The 12,691-nt window shown below is 43.6% G+C and overlaps 1 protein-coding gene across 5 annotated transcripts in view; it reads left to right on the plus strand.

Moving 5' to 3' along the window:
- Window positions 1-12,691, plus strand: part of ERICH3 (glutamate rich 3) — a 203,021-nt gene that overhangs the window by 107,369 nt on the left and 82,961 nt on the right. For all 5 annotated transcript variants that reach the window (XM_073593736.1, XM_073593737.1, XM_073593734.1 and 2 more), the window contains exons 7-8: window positions 2,632-2,835; window positions 8,851-9,031. In XM_073593736.1, coding sequence (XP_073449837.1) covers window positions 2,632-2,835; window positions 8,851-9,031 — 385 coding nt within the window. The remainder of the gene's footprint in view (window positions 1-2,631; window positions 2,836-8,850; window positions 9,032-12,691) is intronic.

Here is a 12,691-nt window from a genome sequence, read left to right on the forward strand (position 1 = left end):
TCATGATCCAGCAATGTGCACGAGAATCTCGGCTCTCCGGGGACTCTCCTTCCTCATTGGCTGAGACAGCAGCGAAAGCCATTGGCTCCTGCTGTTGTCAATCACAGTCAGTGAGCCAATGAGAAGAGAGGGGCGGGGCCGAGCTGTAGCTCCATGTCTGAATTGACATGAATAGCGCCTTGGGAGCGAGCCTGCTCGGGTGCCCCCACAGCAAGCACTTGGAAGAAGGGAGGGGCCAGGAGCCCTGGCGGAGGACCCGAAAAAAGTAGAATCGGGGCTGCTCTATGCAAAACCACTGCACTGAACAGGTAAGTACAGCATGTTTGTTATTTAAAAAAAAAAAACTAATTTTAATATCACTTTAAATTCCAAAACTTTCTGCAACAGTCAAAGGCTAATACACTTGTGCAAGACTCTTCTACTTCCATATTTACCAACAATCACTTCCAGGTTGGCAACCTTTTTTTTTTTTTTTATTAAACCAGTTGGTATAGGTAAATTAGCATTTTCAGGTAGGAGGTTAAAAGTGGCATTGGTATTAGACTACATTAGATTTAAAAAACAGAAGGATGTCTGTGTCTTACGTCCCAATAAGATTCCAGTTGTCATTTTTCCACTGTAGGTTGAAAAACATCTGATTGGTTGTTTTGGACAATGCCTCCAATTTTTAATATAGCTGTATAATCTACAGATTTACCAAAACTATCCAATATAAGGACAAACCTGCACAATCCATTTTAATTGTATCCAGTCAGGTAGGCCTTCCATTATATACAGTACCTTGAAAAAGTATTCATAGGGTTTGAAATTTTCCTCATTTGTCATGTTACAGCCAAAAACGTAAATGTATTTTATTGGGGTTTTATGTGATAGACCAACACAAAGTGGTGCATAAATGTGAAGTGGAAGGAAAATAATACATGGTTTTCAAATTTTTTTACAAATAAATATGTGAAAAGTGTGGCGTGCATTTGTATAGCACCCCCCTGAGTCAATACTCCACCTTTCACTGCAATTACAGCTACAAGTCTTTTTGGGGATGTCTCTACCAGCTTTGCACATCTAGAGAGGGACATTTTTGCCCATTCTTCTTTGCAAAATAGCTCAAGCTCTGTCAGAATGGATGGAGAGCGTCTGTTCACAGCAATTTTCAAGTCTTGTCACAGATTCTCAATTAGATTTAGGTCTGGACTTTGACTGGGCCATTCTAACACATGAATATGCTTTAGACCAGTGGTTCTCAACTCCAGTCCTCGGGACCCACCAACAGGCCAGATTTTAAGTATTACCTTGGGGAGTTGCAGACTAGTATACTGCAATCACTGAGCAGCAAATGATATCACCTGTGATGTATTTCAGCTATCTTGCAAACCTGGCCTGTTGGTGGGCCCTGAGGACTGGAGTTGAGAACCACTGCTTTAGACTAACACATTCCATTGTAGCTCTGGCTGTATGTTTAGGGTTGTTGTCCTGCTGCAGGGGGAACCTCCGCCCCAGTCTCAAATCTTTTGCAGACTCTAACAGGTTTTCTTCTAAGATTGCCCTGTATTTGGCTCCATCCATCTTCTCATTAACTCTGACCAGTTTCCCTGTCCCTCCTGAAGAAAATCATCCCCACAACATGATGCTGCCACCACCATGTTTCACAGTGGAGATTGTATGTTTAGGGTGATGTGCAGTGTTAGTTTTCCGCCACACAGCAATTTGCTTTAAGACCAAAAAAGTTCAATTTTTGTCTCATCTGACCAGAGCACCTTCTTCCACATGTTTGCTGTGTCCTGCACATGGCTTCTCGCAAACTGCAAACAGGACTTCTCATGGCTTTCTTTCAACAATGGCTTTCTTCTTGCCACTCTTCCATAAAGACCAGATTTGTGGAGAGCATGACTAATAGTTGTCCTGTGGACAGATTCTCCCACCTGAGCTGTGGATCTCTGCTGCTCCTCCAGAGTTACCATGGGCCTCTTTTCTGGATAATGCTCTCCTTGCCCGGCCTGTCAGTTTAAATGGACGTCCATGTCTTGGTAGGTTTGCAGTTGTGCCATACTCTTTCCATTTTCGGATGATGGATTGAACAGTGCTCCGTGAGATGTTCAAAGTTTGAGATTATTTTTTATAACCTAACCCTGCTTTAAACTTCTCTACAACTTTATCCCTGACCTGTCTGGTGACCTGTCTGGTGTGTTGCTTGGCCTTCATGGTGCTGTTTGTTCACTAAGGTTCTCTGACAAACCTCTGAGGGCTACACGGAACAGCTGTATTTATACTGAGATTAAATTATACACAGGGGGACTTTATTTACTAATTAGGTGACTTCTGAAGGCTAATTGGTTCCACTAGATTTTAGTTGGGGTTATCAGAGTAAAGGGGGCTGAATATAAATGCACACCACACATTTTAGATATTTATTTGTAAAAAAAAATTGAAAACCATTTATCATTTTCCTTCCACTTTGTGTTGGTCTATCACATAAAATCCCAATCAAATACATTTACGTTTTTGGTTGTAACATGACAAAATGTGGAAAATACTTTTTCAAGGCACCGTAGTTGCTGTTAGATCTGATGGTCAGCTTCAGATCGATAATCGTTAAGAAACATCTAACCAGCCAGTTGTTCCTCTGCCTTTCAGACTGAAAAGGATTTTTTCAAGACAATGAATTCCACAGATCATTCAGTAGGCATCTCACCTTATCGCCTTCCTATCATTAACAACTTTGTGATGCCCGTGCCACCACCACCCCAGAAACAACCAAAGAAGTCAGTGAGCACCATGTCAAGAGGGAGACGGTACCGACCCACCACCGTGCCAAATGAACTTGAGGTTACCGCTAAGGTAGATATTGCCACTGTGTGCAAATTGTCATTTGGTATCTGTAGCATTTTTGTCAATGGGAATACTAATACAATTATCAGGGATACAATAATACATGCCATTCATTAGGGACATTCCCCACCCTGCAGTTCCCTTTACAGAAAGGGGTTGGGGTGCTCATGACATCAGTGATCAACGTCATTGTGGCCATGTTGGGTCAATAATGTCATGAGCATACTCTCCAAAGTTCAGACCAAACTCAAGGTCATCACTAGTAGAGAAGAAGTAAAGAAGTAATCTACTGTTAGACCTTTATTGCAGTCTACAATAACCCCCCCCTCCTCAAATGTCAAAGATTGCCCTTCACCTCTGGTCCTGGAGACACAACAGGAAGTAACAAAAAAATCTCTTAAAATTCCCTTTTAGATAGTTGTCACCAGGAGGTGTCCCCATTGGAAGATTTCCTCTCCTCTCCTGTTCCAGTGACAATTTCCATCACTTGCTATGTCAATGACAGTGGTCACCAGATTGCGTGAATCTCCCCACCGGGGTCACAGACAGAAATATAAGGACACTGAAAAGGATGACTGCTAAATTTGCTTAGCATAATAAAACAGTGATTTCTTTAGGGCCATAACAAAAGTGTAGAGCTGGGTATAATCCAGTAGAATTTCTTACGGAAATTTGTACGATAATTCTCATTCGAATGGCACCTAAAAGTAGTTCAAGATTTCCTTTGCTTTTAACATTCAATTTTGGATTGTATAGACTTTACCAAACAAAAACCACACACACTGTTAGAAATGGATTTGTTCGAGAAAATTTTTCCATCCTGCTCCTTCTGGACGCTGCAGTCCAAAACAAACGTCAATTTGACCCCCAATAATGATTAGAAAAACAAACAGACGTTCTTACAACATACTTATAACGAAAAATGGTGAGTGAAATTCTACTAGCATATACCCAGTTTAACACACAAGTTAGATTTCAGGGTACATAGAGCAAACAAAATTTATTAAAAGACATCACTTTTTTATACATACGTACAGTATATATTCTTCAACCAATGGTCTACTTCCTCTGGAGGAGTGAAGAAGTTGGGTATTAGAATAGCATAATGTCATAAAATTATTATAAAATCATGGATAGCATTCGTGGATGTCGCCATGAATATATCATTTACCTAAATCCTTCCTCATGCCAATTGTACAATAACAATCTACAGCCACATGTACCTCTGTCCTATCTCAAAGGACAAGGAAAAATCCCCGATTGCCAACATGTTGAATTGCACAGCTTTTCCACCAGCAGGTGGTCATGCCCTACCAACCAAAGGCATTCGGTTGGTGGGGCATACCCACCTGTTGGTGGAAAATGGTGCAATTTAACACAACGGACATTGGGGATTTTCCTTTTTCTTTTGAGAAAGGATAACAGTATGTGTGACTATAGATTGAGACAGTACAGTTGGTTTTGGAAGGGCCCTGTTAGGATCCAGGTGAACAGTATATTCACTGCAAGTTTTCCTTTAATATGATATTTCAAAATAAGCAATGCATTCATTTGAAGTGTCATTGAAATAATACATCCCAAAAAATCAGGAAGGGAGATCTGCAGAGGCGGCTCTGAAAGAAGAAGATGGGACTTCTGTATGAAGGAACATACATAAAACATCATCAACGCATTTCATAGTGCTGCACTGGGACACTATTTAAGCTGCAGAGTTATTTACTCTGATGTTCTGGAGAAATCAAAAACTCTGCAGCTTCAGAAGTGTGAGGAAGTGGCCAGTGTAGTGCTACAAAATTCATTTATTTATGTTTTATATATGTTACATGACTTTCCTTGATGCACAAGTTCCCTCTTTCATCGCGCCTCTGTGGAGCTCCCTTTCATATTATCTATTGCATTGGAATCCAACTGCTCTTTAGCGCAGGATCATCCAGAAATACCATGCAGAGCACTGAGTGTGACCCACCTCTGCATGCTCCTCCTTTCGGTTGTGTGAGCCCTTTAGGCTGGGCATACACGGTGCAAATGTCTTTCCTGCAACCACGGGCTGCTAGAAAGAAATTTGCATGATTCTCCCACCAATACAGACAGTGCTGACAGGGGAATCACCAATTGTCTTCTCCCAGCAGGAAGGTGGGGGTGGGTGGGGGTGGGTGGGGGTGGGTGGGGGAAGCTGTCCCCACCGGGATCAGACAGTGATTATCGCTAGCAACTAATCGGATAATCATAAGTGAATCCAGCAGGCTGGTTGTACCCAAGTTGATCGATCGATCAACTAGGTACATTCAGCCTGCCATTAATGCCCCGTACACACGGTCGGACTTTCCGATGGAAAATGTCCGATCGGAGCGTGTTGTCGGAAATTCCGACCGTGTGTGGGCTCCATCGGACATTTTCTATCGGATTTTCCGACACACAAAGTTGGAGAGCAGGAGATAAAATTTTCCGACAACAAAATCCGTTGTCGGAAATTCCGATCGTGTGTACACAAATCCGACGGACAAAGTGCCACGCATGCTCAGAATAAATAAAGAGATGAAAGCTATTGGCTATTGCCCCGTTTATAGTCCCGACGTACGTGTTTTACGTCACCGCGTTCAGAACGATCGGATTTTCCGACAACTTTGTGTGACCGTGTGTATGCAAGACAAGTTTGAGCCAACATCCATCGGAAAAAATCCATGGATTTTGTTGTCGGAATGTCCGAACAAAGTCCGACCGTGTGTACGGGGCATAACAGTGCAAATCTCGGGCTGTTTTTGCTGAACCGGCCAAGATTCGAACCGTGTATGGCTAACCTTAGGGGCATCCAGCAACCCCAGGAATGTATAAGCTTTCCAATCATCAGTTTTTTTTAACCATATTGCCTCCAGATACTACAAGAGTATTTCATTTACACGGTTCTCTCAAATGACTTTTTGTTCAGTGGCAGCTGGTGCTCAATATTTTGGGGGGGACTGCAAACAAACCTGGCCCCCTCACTCGCACTACCCCCCCCCTTACCTTAGCAGGACGAAGACGAGGTGGTGGTGTTGGTGCTGGATCCGGGGGTAGGGTTCCTGGAAGCTGGAAGAGGCTGTTGCTGCCCCTCCGCCCCTCCACCTGTTGCTCCTCGCTGCACATGGCCCGCAGCTTGCAGAGGGAAGAGCCGGGGCCATTGCTTCTCAGGATGCGGGTCCCGAGACCCGATTTGTCGGGAGTCTTAGGACACCCGGCCAATTGGGTCTCAGGACCTGCTTCCTGTACGGCCGGGAGGAGAAGCAGGAAAATATTAGCAAATATTAATTTGCTATTGTCACACAACTGGGTGCTCTGCGCCCCAAGCCTACCCTTTTTGAAGCCAATTATAGCCTCGGGTTGGAATCCTGTGCTTCGGAAAAAAAAACACTTTGAAATCCATGCGTCTGGTGCCCTGCATGGAGATTAGGGGCCGGGTGCATGGATTGGGGGGGGGGGGGGGGGGGGGGCGCCCCTGCACCCCTAATGGAGTGGCCTCCACTGTTTTTGTTCCATATTTCTTTCCCTTTCTCCAGTTTTCTAAGGATCATCACATACTATTGCAATAATTTGGAGGTTGAATTAAAGTTTTTTCGAGATATGTTTATTTTAATTTTCAGGGTTTTATACAAAACCAGGCTTATGAAGAAAAAAACACAAAAACAAACAAACCTTGATTAAAAAAAAAAAAAAAAAAAAAAAAACAAACTTACAGAGTCTCTTGTGTCTCATTAATAGCACGCACCAAAGGAAGACATATCGAGTATTAGGCCAATTTCACACATGATGATCCGTTATACGGATTCCGCTTGCTCAGCAGGGATCAATTCGTTGATCCCCACTGAGCCGGCGGATGACAGGTTCGTCTACGCTCACTGTGCAGAAACGGACCTGTCAGATCTCCATTCTCCTCTATGGGGAAATCAGATGAAAAAGTCAGTTTTCATCCGATACGCCAGATGGATGGAAAATAGGACCACCATCTGTCTGGACTTCGCGGAGCGGATGTCAGCGGACATGACACCTCTGACATCCGTCGCTCCATAGAGGTGCATGGAGCGTCCATTCGGGTCTGCCTGAAAAAACTGACAGGCGGACCTAAACGGTCCACATGTGTGAAAGGGGCCTAGGCCCTTTTCACACCGGTGGACTGATTGCCTAAGGGGCGGTGGATGTCAGCGGACACCCGCCGGGCATCCGATCCAATAAAAACCACTAAAAATAGATGTATGGTGATACGTTCGCCATCCACCCAGCGAATCGGATGACAATCAGCTGGAAATGGACCTGCAGTCCGTTTCCATCTGATGGCCCTATAGAGGACAGTGGGCTGTGTCCGTGTCTGCTCTGCTTAGCGGACACGGACCTGTTATCCGCCTCCTCAGCAGGGGATCAGTGGAAATCCCCCACTGAGCAGGCAAATTCCACTTGGGTGGATCTGCTTCATCTGAAAGGGCCCCACCGATGCCACCATATTTAAAAATCAAAGTATACCAGCACTGAGTAACAGATAGGGCAGATTTAACAACCTGTATCTAGAGAGGTTCATGTAAGTGGACTGGAAATCCATTTGCCCCCAAAGTTTATCAAAAATACTTGTCTTTTTCCTGAGTTCAAAAGTTAGCCTATACAAAGGTAATGTATCATTAATTTGTTTTAGCCAGGGGTTTAGTATAGGGAGGGTTGTCCCTTTCCAGGACAATAAAGTTGTTTCTTTAGCGAAGAAATATAAAATGCGTAACAACCTTTATAGCATGTTTAGAAATCCCCAGATCACCAAATATTCCCAAAAGACAATTTTTTGAATGCAGAATATTAGGAAGGCACAACACCAATGAAATAAAGAACCCAACATCTCTCCAAAATTTTTGGAATACAGGGCAAGACCAAAAACAGTGTAAGAAATCACCAGTGTGCCCACAGCATCTAAAATGGATGTTCATGTAGGCAGGTGCAGTCTATATTCTCCACTGTCGGTGGCGCTTGACCGCAGCAGCATTGCAGCTGGAGGGGAAGTCAAGAGGAACATGGTTCCTCTATGGTTTCCTAGGTCACTGGGGAAGCTATCTGATTGGATACTGCCACCCCATGTGACTGACTGCCATCTTGAGTCTTGCAGAACCTATTTAAGGCCATGGTTCCCAGGCTAGGTGCACATTTTGTATGCGGGTAATGTAGAGACAGGTCACCCATCTGACGGAACAGTGATTAGTGGCAGTGAGAGGTTCCAGATGAGTAGAGAAAGGACGGGGACACGCCAACCTCCTTGAAGACCTCCCCAATTCGGCACGGTCTGGTCAGTCCGCATTCTGCCCCTCAAGACAGATGCTGTCGGCACGTCCGAGACCTGCTCTCCTACTCATCGCATTCTATGAATGTGCCTGGTCAGGCGCGTTCCCCCCGGGCTCGTTGTGAATTGACAAACTTTAACTTTAATAAAAGCTTTATTTCTGCAACTGGACTTTGTGTGTTTACTGCCGACACACCACGCAGCACCACCCACATATGTAGTATATTTGGTAGTCACATTATACAGGTTTATAGAGGTTTACTTGTCAGACCAAAAAAGAGGGACAACTGGAAAGAAAAGAGGGACAGAGGTTTCGGGTTCCAAAGAAGGGCCAGTTGGGAGCCATGAATATGGACACATCCATACCCTGTTCTGGACTTTCATGGCGACAAGACATTTTTTTTTCAATGGAGGGAGAGGTGACCTTTAACTTTTTGAACAATAAACAGCAGGTAAAGCATTGTTAAGGAATATATTTCACCCTTGTGGTTTGTATCAGAAAATTTCCAATATGAGGTTCCTTTAATGTCATGGACCGGTATATAATTCAGCCTCTGTCCTCACAAATCACCGGTATTGCATGTCAGGAGCAGCTCCGGATTATTAAAGTTCTTGGAAGCTGGTGATCTGAGACTGTCCTAGGACTGCTTTGTGACACGGATGTTTTATAGCAATAACCAGCCTTCTGCTGATTTGCCGGGAGAGTGACGTGATTTATCTTTTTTTTTTTTTTCCAGGATACGGGAAAGTTTCATAAAACGTCCTTGCACAGTAATGTAAAAATGACCATGGTTTATCTAGGAAAAAACGTGCATCTATCACACGACGATGATGACTACAGAGACGAAATTAAGGTCTTTCAGCAGCACTGTGGCGGGGAGAACCTCTGCGTTTTTAAAGGGAGACTTCTGGAAGAAGGTGAGGATTGGGAAATCAATCACTTTGAGTTGGGAAGGTGGGGGGGGGGGGGGGGCACTAAGCAATGTAGCAGTTTTGCCCCCCCCCCCCCAATCCCTTGGATTATAGATAAGCACAGAGAAACCACATAATTTGCTTTTTCTGTACTAATGTGACCCCATAAGGTACTATCTGCCTACCAATGCAACCCCCTTGACTAGTGACAGGCAGGTGCACAGATATGACCAATTTTATTACCCCCCCCTGGTTACTGTAGGAGCATAATGTTTCTAGCTGGGCCTCCTAGATATCCAATGGGTCCTAAATTCCTTCCTAGGCTGTCTTATGAATAATCCAACTCTGGCAAGTAAAGTCAGTCAGTGTGCTGGTAAAGTAGATGTAAACCCCAAATAAGTGATATTTAACCACTTGCCAACCCTATAACTTATATATACAGTGGGGACGGAAAGTATTTAGACCCGCTTACATTTTTCACTCTTTGTTATATTGCAGCCATTTGCTAAAATCATTTATGGTAAGTTATTTTTTTTCCTCATTAATGTACACACAGCACCCCATATTGACAGAAAAACACAGAATTTTTGACATTTTTGCAGATTTATTAAAAAAAGAAAAACTGAAATATCATATGGTCCTAAGTATTCAGACCCTTTGCTGTGACACTCATATATTTAACTCAGGTGCTGTCCATTTCTTCTGATCATCCTTGAGATGGTTCTACACCTTCATTTGAGTCCAGCTGTGTTTGATTATACTGATTGGACTTGATTAGGAAAGCCACACACCTATCTATATAAGACCTTACAGCTCACAGTGCATGTCAGAGCAAATGAGAATGATGAGGTCAAAGGAACTGCCTAAAGAGCTCAGAGACAGAATTGTGGCAAGGCACAGATCTGGCCAAGGTTACAAAAAAATTTCTGCTGCACTTAAGGTTCCTAAGAGCACAGTGGCCTCCATAATCCTTAAATGGAAGACGTTTGGGATGACCAGAACCCTCCTAGAGCTGGCCAAACTGAGCTATCGGGGGAGAAGAGCCTTGGTGAGAGAGGTAAAGCAGAACCCAAAGATCACTGTGGCTGAGCTCCAGAAATGCAGTCGGGAGATGGGAGAAAGTTGTAGAAAGTCAACCATCACTGCAGCCCTCCACCAGTCGGGGCTTTATGGCAGAGTGGCCCGACAGAAGCCTCTGCTCAGTGTAAGACACATGAAAGCCCGCATGGGGTTTGCTAAAAAACACCTGAAGGACTCCAAGATGAGGTGAGAAATAAGATTCTCTGGCCTGATGAGACCGAAATAGAACTTTTTGGCCTTAATTCTAAGCGGTATGTGTGGAGAAAACCAGGCACTGCTCATCACCTGTCCAATACAGTCCCAACAGTGAAGCATGGTGGTGGCAGCATCATGCTGTAGGGGTGTTTTTCAGCTGCAGGGACAGGACGACTGGTTGCAATCGAGGGAAAGATGAATGCGGCCAAGTACAGGGATATCCTGGACGAAAACCTTCTCCAGAGTGCTCAGGACCTCAGACTGGGCCGAAGGTTTACCTTCCAACAAGACAATGACCCTAAGCACACAGCTAAAATAACGAAGGAGTGGCTTCACAACAACTCCGTGACTGTTCTTGAATGGTCCAGCCAGAGCCCTAAATTAAACCAAGTGGAGCATCTCTGGAGAGACCTAAAAATGGCCGTCCACCAACGTTTACCATCCAACCTAACAGAACTGGAGAGGATCTGCAAGGAGGAATGGCAGAGGATCCCCAAATCCAGGTGTGAAAAACTTGTTGCATCTTTCCCAAAAAGACTCATGGCTGTATTAGATCAAAAGGGGCTTCTACTAAATACTGAGCAAAGGGTCTGAATACTTAGGACCATGTGATATTTCAGTTTTTCTTTTTTAATAAATCTGCAAAAATGTCAACAATTCTGTGTTTTTCAGTCAATATGGGGTGCTGTGTGTACATTAATGAGGAAAAAAATGAACTTAAATGATTTTAGCAAATAGCTGCAATATAACAAAGAGTGAAAAATGTAAGGGGGTCTGAATACTTTCCGTCCCCACTGTATGGTGGCCATGCTGCGCCGGATCACGTACCTAGTAGGTGATCTGACATGGGTAGGGGGTGCGCATGCTCGCCGCCGCCGGCCCGCTCCTGCTGTGATTATACACAGCGAGAGCTGATCTGTGGGTACTGAAGACTCGATGTCTGCCGGCACCTGCCGATCATCCAGCACACTTTGATCGCCCCTGATGTTTAACCCCTAGTGTCACTGGTTCCCACAAAGTGTCAAAAGTGTCAGTGTCCGACTGTCCCCCGCTATAAGTCACTGATCGCCGCCATTACTAGTAAAAAAATAAATAAAAAAATCCCATAGTTTGTAGACGCTATAACTTTTGTGCAAACCAATCAATATACGCTTATTAGGAATTTTTTTTTTACCAAAAATATGTAGCAGAATACATATTGGCCTAAATTGATGAAGAAATTAGATTTTTTTTCAATTTTTCTATTGCCTGTGTTTTATAGCATAAAGTAAATAAAATATATATATATAATTTTTTTTTTTTTTTTTAATTACGGTCTTTGTTTGTTTATAGCGTAAAAAATAAAAACCTCAGAGGTGATAAAATACCACCAAAAAAAAAAAGCTCTATATGTGGGGGAAAAAAAGGACATCAATTTTATTTGGGTACAGAGCTTGCATGACCGTGCAATTGTCAGTTAAAGTAAATCTTCCGGAGGTCAAGTGGTTAATTTGCTAAAGCACCTTGTATCATATTTAATTTCCATTTTTGCATTGATTTGTCACCTTTTTATAATTTGTTGCATCTCAGTGCAGCTGATCTCCTTCACCCTTTTTGTATCCCTTGGACTTGCGATGGATACATGTCATTGCTTAACTACCTGCTTACCGGGCACTTAAACCCCCCTCCTATCCAGACCAATTTTCAGCTTTCAGCGCTGACGCACTTTGAATGACAATTGCGCGGTCATAAAACACTGTACCCAAATTAAATTTTTATCATTTTTTCCCCACAAATAGAGCTTTCTTTTGGTGGTATTTGATCACCTCTGCAGTTTTTATTTTTTGTTAAAAAAAATGTAAAAATACTGAATTTAAAAAAAAAAAAAAATATATTTTTTTATATTTTGTTATAAAAAAATTAAAACAGGTAATTTTTCTCCTTAATTGATGTACGCTGATGAGGCGGCACTGATGGGCACTGATAGGCAGCAGTGATGGGCACTGATGGGTGGCAGTGATGGGTGGCAATAATGGGCACTGATCAGTTACACTGATAGGCAGTACTTCTAGGTGGCACTGATTGGCACTACTGGTGGGCATTGATAGGTGGCACTTGTGGGCATTGATAGGTGGCACTTGTGGGCATTGTTAGCTGGCACTTGTGGGTATTGATAGGTGGCACTTGTGGGTATTGATAGGTGGCACTTGTGGGTATTGATAGGTGGCACTTATGGGCTTGTGATTGGCTGACAGCTCATCACATGGTAAGGGGCCGGGACCTTACTCGGATCGGTGATCACCCGGGTCTCAGTGACTCGTGATCACAGGGCGCGCGCAGGGTGCGTGCACAGGGGAGGCCATCATATGACGGCCTCCCGGGAATGCAGGTCCGCGCTGTGGCCGTCATTCA

This window comes from Aquarana catesbeiana, linkage group LG07, assembly GCF_042186555.1.
Source record: "Aquarana catesbeiana isolate 2022-GZ linkage group LG07, ASM4218655v1, whole genome shotgun sequence".
In the NCBI taxonomy this organism is placed as follows: domain Eukaryota; kingdom Metazoa; phylum Chordata; class Amphibia; order Anura; family Ranidae; genus Aquarana; species Aquarana catesbeiana.